The 17,163-nt window shown below is 38.0% G+C and overlaps 1 protein-coding gene across 1 annotated transcript in view; it reads left to right on the top strand.

Moving 5' to 3' along the window:
- Positions 1 to 17,163, top strand: part of NUP62CL (nucleoporin 62 C-terminal like) — a 75,840-nt gene that overhangs the window by 21,869 nt on the left and 36,808 nt on the right. The window contains exons 2-3 of the mRNA XM_029930065.1: positions 11,866 to 11,970; positions 13,461 to 13,559. Coding sequence (XP_029785925.1) covers positions 11,913 to 11,970; positions 13,461 to 13,559 — 157 coding nt within the window. The 5' untranslated portion in view covers positions 11,866 to 11,912. The remainder of the gene's footprint in view (positions 1 to 11,865; positions 11,971 to 13,460; positions 13,560 to 17,163) is intronic.

Below are 17,163 nucleotides of genomic sequence, written 5' to 3'. Positions count from 1 at the left end.
TGTAGTACATATACATATAACAGTTTAATTGTTATTTTACCTGTTTGAGGTTTTGAAACCTTTCTCCCTGTATGTCCCTTAACCCACCCCTATTTGTAATGTACTCATCTTATTTTATCTACATACATTTAGAACCACAGCAGGCTGAGTTATAATTTTTCTTTAGCCATCAAACATAATTTTTAAAACTTAAGACAAACAGAAAAACCTATTGTATTTGCCCATATTTTTGCTCTTCTGTTTGTTGTTTCTTCCATCATGAAGTTCCAAGATTACTTCTGTTGTCATTTCCTTTCTGTTAAGAGGACTTCCTGTAGCTGTTCATTTAAGGTGGTCTGTTGGCAACAAATTCTCTTGAGTTTTCCTCTCAATGTCTCCATTTCCTCTTTATTCCTGGAGGATATTTTCACTAGCTATAGGATTCTGGGTTGGCAGTTCTTTTCTTTCAGCACTTGAAAAATACAGTGATATTTCCCTCTTGCCTCCATGGTTGCTGGTGAGAAATCTGTCATTTAAATAGTTTTCCCCCCTATAAATTATATGCTGTTTTTCTCTTGCTGCTTTCAAGATTGTTTTGTCTTTAGTTTTCTGAAGTTTAGTGATTATGTATGTCTTGGTGTAGACTTCTATTGTTCTAGCCGCCATTTCACTGATTCCTGACTCTATCTGCTCTATTCTGCTCCCAAGTCCTTCCGCTTAAGTTTGTGTTTTGGTCATTGTCTTTTTAAGTTCTCACGTTTCCATTTGGTTCTTCTTTATATCTTCTATTTCTTTGCTGAAGTTTTATTTTTATTTCTTTTTCTTTGTTAAGGCTATTTTTTCTCATGTTTCAAGTGTGTTTGTAATTTCTTGTTGATGCATTTTTATCATGGATGCTTTCAAATCTTTGACAGTTAATTGTAACGTTTCTGTCATCTTGCTAGTGTCATTTTTCATTCGGTTTGAGACCTTCCTGGTTCTTGGTAGGATGAGTGTCTAATTGAAACCTGGACATTTTCATATTATGTTATGAGACTCTGAATCTGATTTAAGGCTTTGCTTTGCTTTGCTTTAGCTGGTTTTATTTGACATTGGTCTAACAGGGGAAGAGAGGAATGCTGTTTCATTATCATAAGGTGGGAGTAGAACTTCATTTTCCTCCTTGGTCTCCATTGCTGCCCAAGCCAAGGGTCTCCTAGTGACTAGTGGGCAAGGGTGGAAGATCGTGCCATGTCCCTGTGAGGAGAGGGTTCACAAACTGCTGGCAGGGATGAAGAGCCTGGCTCCCTACTTGACCTTCTCTGATATCATTCCGGCAGGGCTATTGGGACACCTCATTACAGTCTTCCGGGGGTAGAAGTTTGGGCTCCTCGCTTAGTGTTTGCTAGGATAGGTAGGAAGTAGGGCCACAGTTTTTTTTTTATGTGGCATTTGGTTATACTAGAGTGGTTATTGTCTAAAGGATTTCTGTCTTATTAGTCTGCCCCTTTCCTTGTCTTTTGTCTACAGAGCAGGCTTTTATTGGGGGCTTTTATGCAGGAAGTGGGAGTGGTCTATATCCATTGGTATTTCTGGGCTGCTAGCCTATTCAACCCCAACTCTGGGAAATACAAAGCAACAAGAAAACCTGTGGAACTCACCATCATATCATTCCTTGGGTCTCAAGATCATTATCTGGTTTGCCTTCGTCTCACCACTTTTTAGGGTCTTTTAATGTTTGTTTTATATATAATATTTTAGTTGAATAAGGAGTTTTTTCTTGAGTAAGGAAAAGGTCATCGTCCCATTTTCCTGGAAAGGAAGTCCTGAAGAATTTTATTTTTATATTGTCTCATCTCTTACTCTTCTTAGTTTCTCTCTCTGGACAAATAGGCCTTTTCTGTCTCAAGATTCTTAATTCTTTTTGTATTTTTGTTACAGTTTATATTTTTAGGAATTTTTTTTGTAAGTGATTAGTAAGTTCAACCATTATATTTCATTAAGTAGCCATTCTTTTTCTATTGATTTGAGATGCTGCCTTCCACATACAGCAAATTATTATATATGATTAGTTCTGCTTCTGGACTATCTATACTATTCTATTGATCTGCCCTTTATTGTTCTAATATCACAATTTTAGTTATTGTAGCATGCCCTGCTCTCTTATAGTGTAAATCCACCTTTTCCAATTTTGTTGGAAACATTCTTGGCTATTTTCTATGGCCAACAACTTGTTAAAATAGTTGGCATTTTCTTATGTTCTTAAACATCAAGGGATTAAGGCTGATTTGGGTATCCTTATAGCACTGGATGGAGAAAATTATATTGAGCCCTTGCTCTAGTCCAGTGGTTCTCAGCTGGAGATTATTTTGTCCCCTTTCCTAGGGGATATTTGGCAATATCTGAAAACATTTTTGGTTGTTGAGGCTGGGGAGGTACTACTGGCACCTAGTGGGTAGAGCCCAGGGATGTTGCTTTTGACCTTGAAAATAAAACAGCTTAGTTATTTTGCTAGCAAAATGGGTTTGTTTGAATAGCAGAAGAGTTGCAATTTGGTACAAGCAAGCTATGGCAAAACCACAGGCAAATCTGGAGAACAAGGGAGAAGAAAGCTCTTTTAGAGAAAAAGTGGGGGGGTGCGCCTGGGTGGCTCAGTCATTTAAGCATCTGACTTTGGCTCAGGTGATGGTTCGTGGGTTTGAGCCCTGCATCAGGCTCTGTGCTGAATGTTTGCTGAGAGCCTGGAGCCTGCTTCAGATTCTGTGTCTCCTTCTCTCTCTGCCCCTCCTCTACTCATGCTCTGTCTCACTTTGTTTCTCAAAAATAAATAAATGTAAAAAAAATTTTTTTAGAGAAAAGGGGGGAGTTGGTAGGGGCTATTGTAAACAAGTAGTCCACTGGAGTAAATTGGGTGTTTGAAGTGTAGTGTCTTTTCTTTGGCTGTGTTGTGACAGTCTCTCATTGGCCGGGCTGTTGCCAGGCGAGGAGAAAAATCTTACTTCTGGGGTGGTAAAATAGTCTTTTTCCTGTTGGGCCTGCAAAGGGCTGCAAGTGGTATGGTGTGAGAGCTCCCTCTTCTGGCCTCCCAACCCCATTTTAAATGAAGTTTCCTTTATTCAAAGTCACACTGCAAAATATCCTGCAATGCACATAACAGAAAACCTTGTGTCCCCTACACCCAACACTTCTGACACCAAATATGGGACGGGGGGTGGGGGGTGTTCTTCCCACACCAACCAATTCTCCAACTCTCTGGACACCAGCTGGGTTTCCTACATTCAGTTATGATCCTCATTACCCGAAGTTACCACAGACCGAACATTTTAAGGGCTCATCCCCACGGGACCGACCACCACTTCAGATAGCAACTGTGAGCCCTAGGTCGTCATGTGTACTTCTGACCTACTGCCTAGAAGTTGGGGATTCCCATGATTCCCTTCGTGGGTTGATAATTTGCTAGAACAGCTCACAGAATGCTGGAAAACACTTTACTTACAGTTACTGGTTTATTATAAATGATACAACTTACGAACAGCCAAGGAGAAGAGATGCATAGGGCAAGGCATGGGAGAGGGGGGTGGCCCAGAGCTTCCTTGTCTTCTCCAGGTGTTGTTACCCTTCTAGCGACCTTCATGTGTTCACCAACGCAGAAGCTCTCCATACCTCTTCATTTAGGGTTTCAATGGAGGGTCTATTATGTAGGTGTGATTGATTCAATCATTAGCCAATGGTGATTGAACCCCATCTTCAGCCCCTCCCATTTTCAGAGGTGAGAGGGTAGAGTAAAAGTTCTAACCCTGTAATCACTTGGTTGGTTTCTCTAGTAACCAGCTGCTCATCCCTAAGGGCTCTTTAAAGTTTACCTCATGAATGTAAATCAAGTGTGCTTGTATATAGGCCTAGTAATAAATAACCAGGGACTCCTTTCACCTTTATTGCTTCTGGAGCTATTTCATGAACTGGGGACAAAAAGCAAATATTATAACAAAAGATGTTTCTATCACTTAGGAAATTACAAGGGTTTTAGGGTTTGTCCAGGAGAGGGGACACAGAACAAATGTAAATTTCTCTTTTTAAAAAATGTTTATTTATTTTGAGAGAGAGAGAGAGCACACGCGAGCGCTAGAGCACTTGAGCAACAGGGGCGGGGAGGTTGTGGCGCAGATAGAGGAAGAGAAAGAGAATCCCAAGCAGGCTCAGCGCTGTCAGCACAGAGCGTGATGCAGGGCTCTAGCCAACAGACCGTAAGATCATGATCTTAACTGAAATCAAGAGTTGGACGCTCAACTGACTGAGCCACCCAGGTGCCTCTGCATATTTCTTATTATATCCCAGCATGGGCTGGTCCTCCAAAAGGAAGAATTACCTAGCCCCGAATGTCAGTGATACCAGGTTGAAAAACCCTTCTCTAGTCCTATGATAGGAAAATAAGACTGTCTCTTAAATCCTTTTTTAATTTAAGAGTAGGAGTCCTCTAACTTAAAAGCAAATTAGATGGTATTTGCTTCCTTAATTACCTCTGGTTATGTGATTTAAGATGAGGCCCTGAAATTATTCCAGTACCCGAGACAAATGATCGGGGTTTAAAACTATTGGCATAAATCAAGTGCAATTTAAATTAGCACTAGAGAAGTTTCAGTAATATGGCCAGGTGTAAATACAAAACTCAATAGTGTTCCCATGTTTAAGCAATAGTAGTTGGTAAATATATATAATAGGAAAAGATCCCATTACCAATTTCAGCCAAAAATTCAAAATGCTTAGTAATAAACTTTTAAGATATGTATGACCTATTTGAAGATAACTCCAAAATTCTACTCAGGAATATAATAGAAGACAAGAATAAGTGAAGAGACCCACTCAACACGCAGGCATGATATATAATAATGTCATTTATCTCCAAATTAACATACACATTTAATATAATTCTTATAAAACCACAATGGGAATTGTTAAAAAACAAAACTCAACTGAGTAAAATTTGGAGAGCTAATTGGCATTTTAAGCGATTCGTGAATTGGACAGCTTCCCATCTAGCGAGTAGAGAGATTTTCCAAGAAATTGTACAAAATGGAAGGTGTTTATGGGAAGGGGGTGGGGCAAGAAATTATTAGCAAAAGAAAAGAAAGGATTGTGTCTGGATGGATGTCTTTTGGCTGGAAGGGAACAGCGGGTTTTTTTTTTAATCATGCAGATTACCTCTCTAGTGCTGATCTGGAAATTTCAGATTGATTTTTAAAAGGTCACCTTTCTGGAACCGGTTGAAACTCTAATTAAGTTGTGGTTTCCTGTGGTGGGGGACAAATGACTCCCAAATTGGGCACTTTTTTAATAGAAATTTGGAGGCAGGGAAAGGAAAGAGGGACTTGACTAGAGTCTGAGGTTTAAATGGGGGAATAAATATATGAGACTAGTCAAGTATTTTGTTTTTTAAGGGAAAGTAATGATGGCGTACTTGTAGGAAAATACATGAAAATGCATGTTGTTTATTCTCTTCCTGTAAGTTTAAAACGTTGTGTAATATAAAATCACATGAGTTCTAGTGCTATATATAATAATTGAAATTTTCTTGTGGAACAGTGATAGAAAAATTAGTGAAAAATTTTAATGTATAGCTATAAACCTGGGACTATGAAGATGACATTTCAAATCTGTGGGGAGAGAGGATGGGGTAGTGAATAAATGATTGCAGTAGCTGGCTAGCCAAGTGATTTGGGGGATTTTTTTGCCTAAAAAGATTGTTAAAAAGAAAACCACAGGTCCAAAATGGTGTCACTTAGGTAAGGCCCCAAATCAATAAACCAGGGCTTAATACCTAATCTAACTGCAGTTTCAACCTCCCCCAGAAATGTTAAGTCTTAACTGGTTACTCAGGAACTTTCTGATAAGCACTAATGAGGTTATCTGTCACGTGGGCCCTCTGCATTCCCCCCCCCCCCCCCCCCCCCCCCCCCCCCCCCCCCGTGCTTCCCCGCTAAGAGAAGGTGATCCTGCTGGAAACAATTCTTTTGCTTATAACTCTTGCCCCACCATTCTTCTTATAAAAAACACAACAACAAACTATTTTTTTGTACAGTTCCTATGAGCTAGATAGGATATTGCCTGATTCATGAATCAATTTTTAATAATTTATTACCAAGTTGGTTTCCATATAACACCCAGTGCTCTTCCCCACAAGTGCCCCTCTCCATGACCATCACCCCCTGTCCCCCTTCCCCTCTTCCTCTTCTTCTTCAAAACCCAGTTCGATCTTCAGATTTACTCTGTTGAATTTTATTTTTTTTAAAACAATTTCAACCAAAAGAAATACTAGATGAATTAAAGGTAGAAAATGAAATCATAAACATTTAAAAAACACAGGTAAATATGAAAATATGTAAACAGTTTTTTTGGGGTTTGGGAAAGGACTTTTATTTATGTATAATTTAAAAATATGTAGTATATTCAAGTAAATGGTTCAAAAAGAAGACTATAAATAGTCCTGCATCTACTCTGTATTACTCCTACCCCCTCCACTCGTTAGATTCAGCTGACCACTGTAATTATTTATATCCTTTCAGAGTTTATTCATGGATTTGCTAGCAAATAAAAAAATATATTCTTAGCCCTCTACCTTTATCTTTTTCTACATAAATGATAGCATAAACAGTATTATATGCCTTCCTTTTTAAACTTATAAACTTTATACACTTACTTTAAACACTTTGGAGATCTTTTCACATCAGTCAGTATATGGATTGCTCCCTCAGTATTTTTTTAAGTTTTTAAAATTTATTTTGAGACAGAAAAAGTGCACACACGTGTCGGGGAGGGGCAGAGAGAGGGAGAGAGAGAATCATAAGCAGGCTCTGTGCTGTCAGTACAGAGCCAGATGTGGAGCTGGAACTCACAAACCATGAGATCAGGCTCTGCGCAGAAACCAAGAGTCATATTCTTAACTGACTGAGGCACCCAGTCGTCCCTCCTCAATATTTTTTGTAGCATCATAGAATTTCATGGTCTAGATGTGCTATAATTTATTTATCTAGTCCCTTGCTGATGGACATTTAGGTTGTTTCTTCATTTGCTAATACAGTGGTGAAATGGCTATCATTTTACATGTCACTTTACAGGTGTGCAAGTACATCTTTGCAGATAAATTTTGAGAAGTATTATCAGTTCAAAAGATAGATTCATTTGGGATTTTTAAAACATTGGCCACTTGTTGGGGCACCTGGGTGGCTCAGTTGGTTAGACGTCTGACTTGGCTCAGGTCATGATCTCACGGTTAGGTTAGTGAGTTCGAGCCCTGGGTTGGGCTCTGTGCTGACAGCTCAGAGCCTGGAGCCTGCTTCGGATCCTGTGTCTCCCTCTCTCTCTACCCTTCCCCTCTTGTGCTCTGTCTCTCTGTATGTCTAAAAAATAAATAAACGTTAAAAAATCAAAACAAAAAAAACATTGGCCACTTGTTTTCCATAGGGGTTATACCAATTTATACTCCCATTAGGAACCTCAGAGGCTGCTTGTTTGTTTACAGTGTCCTTAACAGAGTGTATTACTAGGTCTTTTTTTAAATTTCTTTCCATCTGTTTGGTGAAATTGTTCTCAATATAGTTATAATTTGTGATTTTCTCCTAAAAATGAGGTGGAGCACCTTTTATATGTTTAAGATGGAAAGCCTTTTGAAACATAATATGGAGACAAAAACCATAAAGGAAAAAATGATGGAAAGATTTGACTGCATAAAAATCAAAAACAAAATAAAAAAAACAAATGACAAACTGGGGCTGGGAAATTTTTTCAACATTTGACTAAATAGACTTGATACACACTTCAATAATAAGACAGTATTCTAATGAGAAAATGAGCAGATGACACAAATGGGCAATTTCAAATGAGGAAATTAAAGTAGCCATTAAGGTCATAATAAAACTTTAGCCTCACCTGTTGGCAATGAATTATAAATATTAAAACACCTTTGCTATAAAATTGATCATCTCTTTAAAAGTATACTACATGTGTGCTTCTTCTGAATGAAATGTAGGGACATTCCACGATATGCATTTTAAATAGTCAAAGGTATGTGGTTATGTCCCCAATTCCTTCCCAGCATCCCCCTGTCTTCTTCACCCTCAAAGGCCCTAGATCTCTTGGATAGTAGGATCATATGCTAGCTATATATTCCTATGAATTGTTCAACAGTTGGATGTAGGCAGCAACAGATTCAAGTGCAATTACTTATTGAGAACTTTCTTATTTTGAAGAAGAAATAGAATGTGTATCATTATATATTGGAATCTGGAAAAAGTGGGTTCAGTTCAGCAGAAACTTTCAATGAGCACTTACTACCATGCACCATGTACAGTGATCCAGAATGAGGATGGAAAACGATAAACTTTGTTTTTAGTTAACCAATGAATTTCATTTATGTCTTTATGTACTTAATTTTTTTAGCTTTATTTTTATATACTTTATTTGAAATTTTATTTAATCTTTTTATTTGAAATTTTAAAGCAAGAGGCAGGTAATCTGTTATCTGAGATTTTTATTATTTTTTCAGAGTTTTATTATGTAATTCACATACTGTGTAATTTACTCATTTAAAATGTACAATTGATTGCTTTTTAGTATGTTTACAGAGTTGTGTGGTCATTAACACAGTCAATTTTAGAATATTTTCATCACCCTTTAAAGAAACTCCATACCCATGAGCAGTCACTGTCCATTCCTCCCCTCCGCCAGTCCCTGACAACCACTAATCTGCTTTCAGGCTCTAGATTCCCCTATTCTGGACAAGTCATATAAAAGGAATCATAAAATATGTGATCTTTTGTGATTAGCTTCTTTTTTGCTCAGCATAAATTTTTAAGGGCTCATCCATGTTTTTAGCATATATCAGGGCTGCTTTTCCTTTTTATGGCCAAATAAAATGCCATTGTATGGATGTATCACATTTTATTCATCCATTTGTCAGTTGATGTTCACTTGCATTGTTTCCGCCCTTTGCCTGTTACGAATAATGCTGCTATGAACATTCACATTCACGTTTTTGTGTGGATATATGTTTTCATTTCTCTTGTGTAGATACCTAGGAGTGGAATTACTGGATCATAATGTAAGTCTATGCCTAACATATTAAAGAAGTGCCAGGCAGCTTTCCAGAGTGGCTGTACCATTTTACATTCCCACCAACATCTCATGAGGTTTCCAATTTCTCCTCATCCTCACCAACACTTGAAATTACCTGACTTTTTTATTTATAGCCCTTTTTTTCAGTTTGAAATGGAATCTCTTTGTGGTTTTGATTTTCAGTTCCCTAAGGATTAATGACAATGAATTTGTTTTCATGTGTTAGATGGCCATTTGGATTAGCAACTTTGCATCTTTCTGACCATGCTTTTATAGTTAGATCTCCCTCTGCCCACGGCCTGGAAATAATCTCTACTTTTAAGGATTTATGTCATTAGATTTTGCTTACCTGGATAATCCAGGGTAATCTCCCTATCTCAAGGTACTAAACCTTAATCACATCTATAAAGGCCTTTTTGTCAAGTAAGGTAATATGTTTGTGGGCCCTGAGTATTAGGACATGGCTATCTTTGGGGACCATTTTTCTGTCTACTACATCATCTTAACAACACTAAATCTTCTGATCCACAAACATGAGATCTTTCCATTTATTTGGCATGTCTTTAATTTCTCACAATGATGTTTTATCTTTTCCTGGGTATAAGTCTTATACTTCTTTTGTTTCTAAGTATTTTTTGAGTGATTATAAGTGGAATTATATTCTTAATTTGTGGATTGTTCATTGCTGGTATTATATAGAATTGGAATTCATATTTCTTTTCTTTTAATTTTTATAATGTTTATTTATCTTTTGAGAAAGAGAGCATATGTGAGGTAGGGCAGAGAGAGAGACACACACAGAATCGGAAGCAGGCTCCAGGCTCTGAGCTGTCCTAATAGAGCTTGACATGGGGGTTGAACTCACAAACTATGAAATCAGGACCTGAGCCGAAGTCAGATGCTTAACTGATTGAGCCACTCAGGTGCCCCTGTAATTCATTTTTCTATGTTGATATTAAATCCTGCAAATTTGCTAAACTTGTTTATTGTTCTAATAGTTTTTTTTGTAGCTCACTTAGAATTTTCTGCAATCATGATCATGTCACCTGTAAATAGAAGTAGGTCTGTTTCTTCCTTTTTGATCTAGATGCCATTTATTTTGTAGTCTTACTTTAATGTCCTGGCCAGAACTTCCAATGTATAGTTGGTAAGAGCAGACATACGTGGTTTGTTCTTCATGACAGTGGGAAAGTATGCAGTTTTTCACCATTAAATATGATGTTAGCTGTGGGTTTTTCATAAATGTCCTTTATCATAGAAGAAATTCCCCTATCTTCCTTGTTTGTTGAACCTTTTCATCATGAAGTTGTGTTCGATTTTCTCAAATGCTTTTTCTGCTTCTATTGAGAGGATCCTTTTTTATAGTATAATTGAGGTATAATTCATATATCTTAAAATTCACCCTTTTAAAGTATTCAATGTTTCTAAAATATATCCATCGAGTGTGCAACCATCACCACTGTTTACTTCCAGAATATTTTCATCACCTCAAAAAGAAACCAGGTTCCTATTAGTAGTCAGTCCTTATTACCCCCTCCTCCCAGCTCATGGCATCCACTAGTCTACTTTTCTGTCTGTGGATTTGCCTATTTTGGATATTTCATATAAATGGAATCATACAGTATGTGGCCTTTTGTGTTTGGTTCCTTTCACTTAGGGTACTATTTTCAAGATTCATCCAAGGTGTAGCATGTATGAGTACTTAATTCTTCTGGTCTCAGGAGGAAGACTCTTCAGCTTTTGCTTTCCCTGGTTACCTCAGGTAAACTAACTGGTCTACAGCCAAGACTCTTGCTCTCCTGAAGCTACTTGCTGCTTCTTAATTGCTTAGCACCAAGATTTCCATTTTTTTTTTTTTTGAGAGTCCTTTGGCTTGAATTTCCTCACACTTTTTCAAGTAAAGTCAACTATTTTGGGGATAGTTTGGCAACTCTCTTTTTATGGGCCACCTTTACCCTTGGGCAGAATCTTAGAAACAGTGCTTTGGGCTCTGTGCAGTGACCAGTTCCTCTGATCTTGTTTATCTCTACAGGTGTGAAAGCTCAGCCCTAGAAGTGAGCAGGGGCAAGGCAGTCAGGGTAAGGGTGATGGGGCCTCAGTATTCCCAACCTGTTGTGCCTGGTGTACAGCCTCTGCCCTATGAACGAGGGTAACCTAAGGAAGGGAGTCCCTCAACTCTTGGCTGTACTTGCCAGCAATTTCAACCCATTAAATCTGAGTTGGAGGTAATATGCTGGCTGCTTGCCCTCCCCAATGCTATATCCCTTGTTTGGGAGTTAGGGCCAGTCTTATTGGCCGCTCCTGCCTGGAGTGTGGCCTCCTTCAGGGTGAGAATGGGGATGGAGGGAAGTGGATTGTGGGTCATATGCCAGACTCTCACTGGTATTACCGAGTCTTAGCAGATTTTGTTGAGTAAATGTTTCTTTATTTGCTGTATACCTGATTTTCCTTGCTCTGTTTCAATTTTTTTATGTCTTTATTTTATTTTGAGAGAGAGAGAGAGACAGAGAGAGACAGAGAGTGAGTGGGAGAAGGGCAGAGAGAGAGAGAGAGAGTCAGAATCTGAAGCAGGCTCCAGGCTCTGAGCTGTCAGCACAGAGCCCAATGTGAAGCTCGAACCCATGGACCGTGAGATCATGACCTGAGCCAAAGTTGGACGCTCAACCGACTGAGCCACCCAGGAGCCCCTTCCTTGCTGTGTTTCAATTTCTCTGTATAAATGAACCTTGCTACAATGGTGTTTTACTTTTCAAAAATTGTTCAGTGACATATTTTTCTGCTCATGACTTCGATTTTTAGGTTTGGCTTCAGCATCAACTGCTGACGCCACTACTCATTCAAGCACCATGCTGTATACTTCAGTGTCAGATACCTCTACCTCCACTGTTGCTTCTGGGTTCCCATGTAAGTTACTGGTTGCAAAGAAAAGACTGTTATTTTGCATCAGGCAACTTCGCTCTATTTGCCAATATAAGCTATGGATCTCTTACATCTCCCAAATGATCATTATGCTTGAACCCATCCATCTGTAACTGCTGATATCAGTAGTAGCTTTGCTTCAGAACCCAATTGTCATAGCTTTAGCAGTGAATTTTATGTTAACATGATTATTCCAGCTTAAAGTGATAATTTTAAGCATATAATTCATTAACATTTAATGTTTTGAAACGACTTCTTGAAGCTAATGGGAATTTTGCCAAGTAGTTCTGAAGAGAAGAAGTCTTATCCATGTGAGTAAGATAAAATGGGAAATGAATGTTGGAGCCTTGCTATAATGTATTCTTGGAGATAGACCAGTTTTGTGGTCCTTACACTTTACCTATCAGAAGTGATGGATGACAAAAAGACCAGTTTTGGGTTTTAATTGACACCATGTGATGCCTTGTGGCTTCTCTCCTTGAAAGGAACCTCTGGATGTGTTGAGCTGAGAAGTGGGATATTAATTAACTTGTAACCCCAACTCCTTTGCTATATATCTTCCACTAGTATAGTGACAACAAATGTTGAGTAAGTCCTTTTTACAGGTCCATATAAACTAACTCTGCTTTCGAGATATATTCACAGTGCCATGACATTTATTATTAGCCTTCGTTAGTGTAACCCTAGCTGTAAAATGCTCCCACCCCCCGCAGCCCTGTTATAGCAAAATTATCACCATTCCCAGGAATAAAACTTGCCAGGAGATGCTCATGCCTACTTAAGAGTGAAAAATGGTGGTCTGCCAACCCTATCCTCTTGTGAAGTTGGCATAGGTAAACATTAGCTAAAATCGCTGGTTACCACCTGAGTTGTATTTTCTACCAAGTAGACTTCTACTTTTGAAACCTGACTGAGATCTGGAAACCTTTTGATAGACATAAGCAATATCCTTCTCCACTACAATAGATTTTGTGAATAAAACTATTTCTGAGGTTAGAACTTATAATTGTTGAATGAATGCCATTTTCAAAGACTTGCCCTCTGACCTTTGACAGGCGTGTTTTCATTCCTGTCTTTGATATCCTAGCCTACAAAATGAAAAGAAAGCTCGACCATAGTGTTTGTAAAATTAACTTTAATGAGGTAAAACTTACATATAAAATTAACTTATGTTAAGCATGCAAATCAGTGATTTTAATAAGATTACTGAATTGTGTAACTACCACTAAAACTGTAATCCAGTTTTAGAACGTTTCTATCATCCAAATAAGGTCTCTCAGCCTCAGATAACTAATCTATTTTATGTCTCCATAGATTTGCCTTTTTTGAACATTTCTTCTAAATGGATTGTCCATAGGTTTTTGGAGTTAAGCCAAAAGTTTGTAAAAGACTCTTCAGATGAAAAAGACTCTATATAAATTATTCACTGTTTTTAAATTAAGGTGTAATAGGTAATATTATGTTCTTTTCTGCAGTTGGATTCTCGACAACTTCAAATGGAGCATTCGGTGATTTAGGTTTGGGATTTGGATTCAAATTTCCTGGAATGGGTGGAGCAGATTATACTGCATCTAGTAAGATTTTTGAATTATTGGGGTGTGTGATGTGTTTGGATGCTCATTGGAAATGTGCTGTATAATAAGCAGTAAGTAAGTTGCATTCTGTAGTTTTTAGTATTTGAATAAGTTTTGATCATTTCATTGTATTATGCAAAAAGGTACACCAATACTGACGATTGCCAAAGTGTAGTGAGACATCTGATACCAATGATACTACTTCTTCGAAATGACCATAATCAAAACTGCTATCAAATTCTTGTCAACTTTTCAATTTAAGAATTTTTATTGTTGATCATAGTGTTTACACTGATCCAGCATATTGGGATAAATCGTTATTTTTCTCTAAGAAAAATCTAAGTTTTGACCTGCATTGAAGTTGATCGTATCCTAATGCAGATTACAAGAGTTTCCATCCTAAATTTGTTTCTGCCACTTAGAAGCTAGTTAGGTTGTAGATTGAAGAGAACTTGGCTAGTCGTTGCCTTATAGTTATAGTGAGCTGGGTAGTTAAGAGTCAGTTGCTACTTAAACCTACCATTTACATCAGAATCCATTCTAGGAAAGTCTTGTCTTACTTTAAAAGTTTACTTGAGTGGTGCCTGGGTGGCTCAGTTGGTTGAGCGTCTGGCTTCCGCTCAGGTCACGATCTCATAGTTCATGAGTTCAAGGCCCACATCGGGCTTGCTGCTTTCAGCATGGAACCCACTTCAGATCCTCTGCCCCCTCTCTTTCAGCCCCTCCCCGACTTGTGTTCTCTCAAAAAAATTTTTTTAAAAAGTTTACCTAAGGCTGAATAAATCTTTCTTCAAACCTGTCATAGATTAACTTTCAAGTGGTTTTAAATTTAAAGTAATTATTCCCAACCAGAGATGTCTACCATCTATTTATGTGTTCTTTTGCATGACTGATACCTGACTGAGTTTCTGATGTGTACTTCTAGGCAACTGGCCAACCTTTGCGAGTTGTGAAGGGTGTGTCTTAAGAACTTTACAAGTTACCATATTTGCAAATAACATACCCCATATTTCCCCTCTTAAAATGCTGAACAAAGAACTGATTCTTTCAGCCCTGGGTAGAGTCACTGAAATAGGAATTTGCACACACTTTGAGGACTGTGCCATAACCCACCCCCTCCCTAGCTAGGTCTCAAATTCCTTCCTGAAAACTGGTACCTTTGCTACTAACCCGCCCCTTATCACCATTCCATCTACCATTACCTTGTATGTCCATCTCCCCATCAGATATATCTCAACTTGACACCCTTAACCCACAATTAGTTTTTTCCCCTACTCACCATTCCATCTCCCCAAGCATATTTATTTTCTCAGAGTCTTCACCTCACAGAGCCTTGTAGGGCAGCTTTCAAGTGTCTGTGTCTGCAAATTTATAGCCATTTGGTATTATTCTCTGCCCTAGGTATAATGAGCAAGTTTTAAGAGAAGCTTGCTTTTTATTAATAATAACTCTTTTTTTAAGTTTTTTTTTTTTTTTTTTTTAAGAGAACGAAAAACCAATGAGCAGCATGAGCAGGGGAGGGGCAGAGAGAGAGTGAGAGAGAAACCCAAGTTTGCTCCATACTGTCAGCACACAGAACCCAGCATGGGGCTTGAACCCATGAACTGTGAGACCATGACCCAAGCAGAAACCAAGAGTTGGATGCTCAACTGACTGAGCCTCCCAGCCGCCCCAAGAAAAGCTTGCTTTTTATCAGTCTTATCTTTTGTATGGAAAATGTTTGTTTGGATAGGAAAATCAGGTAGTAGGATGTTTTAAAGGATGTTTGCACTATTTTATGTAATCACCTTTAAGGCCATCAGAATGAGATTTATTTAAATACAAATGTGATATGCAGGTATTTTCTACTATTTATAGAACTGTGCTTCCCTTTTACGACACAGATAATGTAAAGTTGACTGTATTTGGTTTAGGCCAAAGTCATAACCTGCAAAATCAGACTGTGATGGAGCTTTCATTCTCAAATCCATTGCCTTTTTGTATATTAATTGAAATACTATTGGAATTTGAGTATTATCTCCTATGCCAGAGTGAATTTATACCTTTTAAAATACCATAAAAGCTAAGGAACAAAGATAAATACCATTTTAAAAGGTTAAAATAATCATATCATTTTTTTATGACTCAGGATGCTTTTATGGTTAGGCTGACAGGTATTAATTTCCTGAAGGTATCATTCAACATCTTTGTGGAGATGTTTTGGTAGTGATGATAGTTGCTTTTCTTTTCATAAAAATCATACACACATGTATATAAAGTACATGTAGACATATATCACAGTCTCTAGAGAGGATAGTTCGGTGTTTATCTTTCCAGCCTTTTTTTCCCAAATGCATACAAACACACATTGAATTTGTTTCACAAAAATGGGATAATTATACACACACACACACACACATAATCCTAGAATTTTCTCTATTATATATCATCTTTGCACATCTGTCCATCTCAGGAAATACAGATTACTTTTTTTAATGTTCATTAATTAATTAATTTATTTATTTATTTATTTTGAGAGGGGAAAGAAGGGCAAAGAGAAAGGTTGACAAAGAAACTGAAGCAGGCTCCAGGCTCTGAGCTGTCAGCACAAAGCCTGACATGGGGCTTGAACCCACGAACCATGAGATCAGACGCTTCATTAACTGAGCCTCCTAAGTGCCCCAGTACAGATTAGTCTTTTAGGGGAAAAAAAAGTAAAGAAAAGCTTTATAAGAAAGACTCTCTCTTTTTCTTAAGTGCTTTTCTGTTTTTCTCTCTGAATGAACTAATCTATACATGAGGGGTCTTGATAGTGTCATTAAGTTTCAGTATTTCTGGGGAAGGACTTCTTTTCAGATAAGATTTTTATTCTCAGATGAAAATTGTGATGACATATGATTGTAAAGAGTGCTTCATGGGATACAGTTTGTAATCTTCCCAAGTGTTTGGAGTGATAAGTGACCCCAGGGATTTTTTGTGACTGGGTATGGTCTTTCCTTGTGGGGTTCATTCCACCCTCACAAAGGCTAACACAAAGAATGGGGAAATTTTTGTAAGGATTCTTGTGGCCAAAGGGGAAACGGAATCTTTTAGAAATCTAACACAGGTATTATCCTGGCACTGCACTTGAAAGAAATCAGAATTTAAGAGGTGTTCTAAAGGCAGGTTTTAGGGACCTCCTGAATCTGTTGCATAAACATTATTCAGCTCTTTTCCCTTAATCTACTCTTATTTTTTTTTAACTTTCCGTTGGTTTCCTTACCTCTTTCTCTACTTTACAATTTTAGCTTATTCTTTTTAAAAGTTTTTTTTAATGTCTATTTTTGAGAGAGAAGGTGAGACAGAGCATGAGCAGAGGAAGGCAGAGAAAGAGAGGGAGACACAGAATCCAAAGCAGGCTTCAGACTTTCAGTCATCAGCATGGAGTCCAACACAGGGTTGGACTGCGAGATCATGCCCTGAGCCAGAGTCTGAGGCTTAACCAACTGAACCACTCAGGTGCCCCAGTTTTAGCTTGTTATTAATTTTGGCTTGCTCAGACTCCTTAATTCTACTTCATGTGTGTCCTCTGTAGGTCCTTTCAACCCTCCTCTGCCTGTAGTCTGATTCTTTCTACACTTTCAGA

Source organism: Suricata suricatta, chromosome X, assembly GCF_006229205.1.
Source record: "Suricata suricatta isolate VVHF042 chromosome X, meerkat_22Aug2017_6uvM2_HiC, whole genome shotgun sequence".
NCBI classification, from domain to species: Eukaryota; Metazoa; Chordata; class Mammalia; order Carnivora; family Herpestidae; genus Suricata; species Suricata suricatta.
The sequence above is the reverse complement of the archived record's forward strand: the minus strand, read 5'-3'. Positions and strand labels throughout refer to the sequence as shown.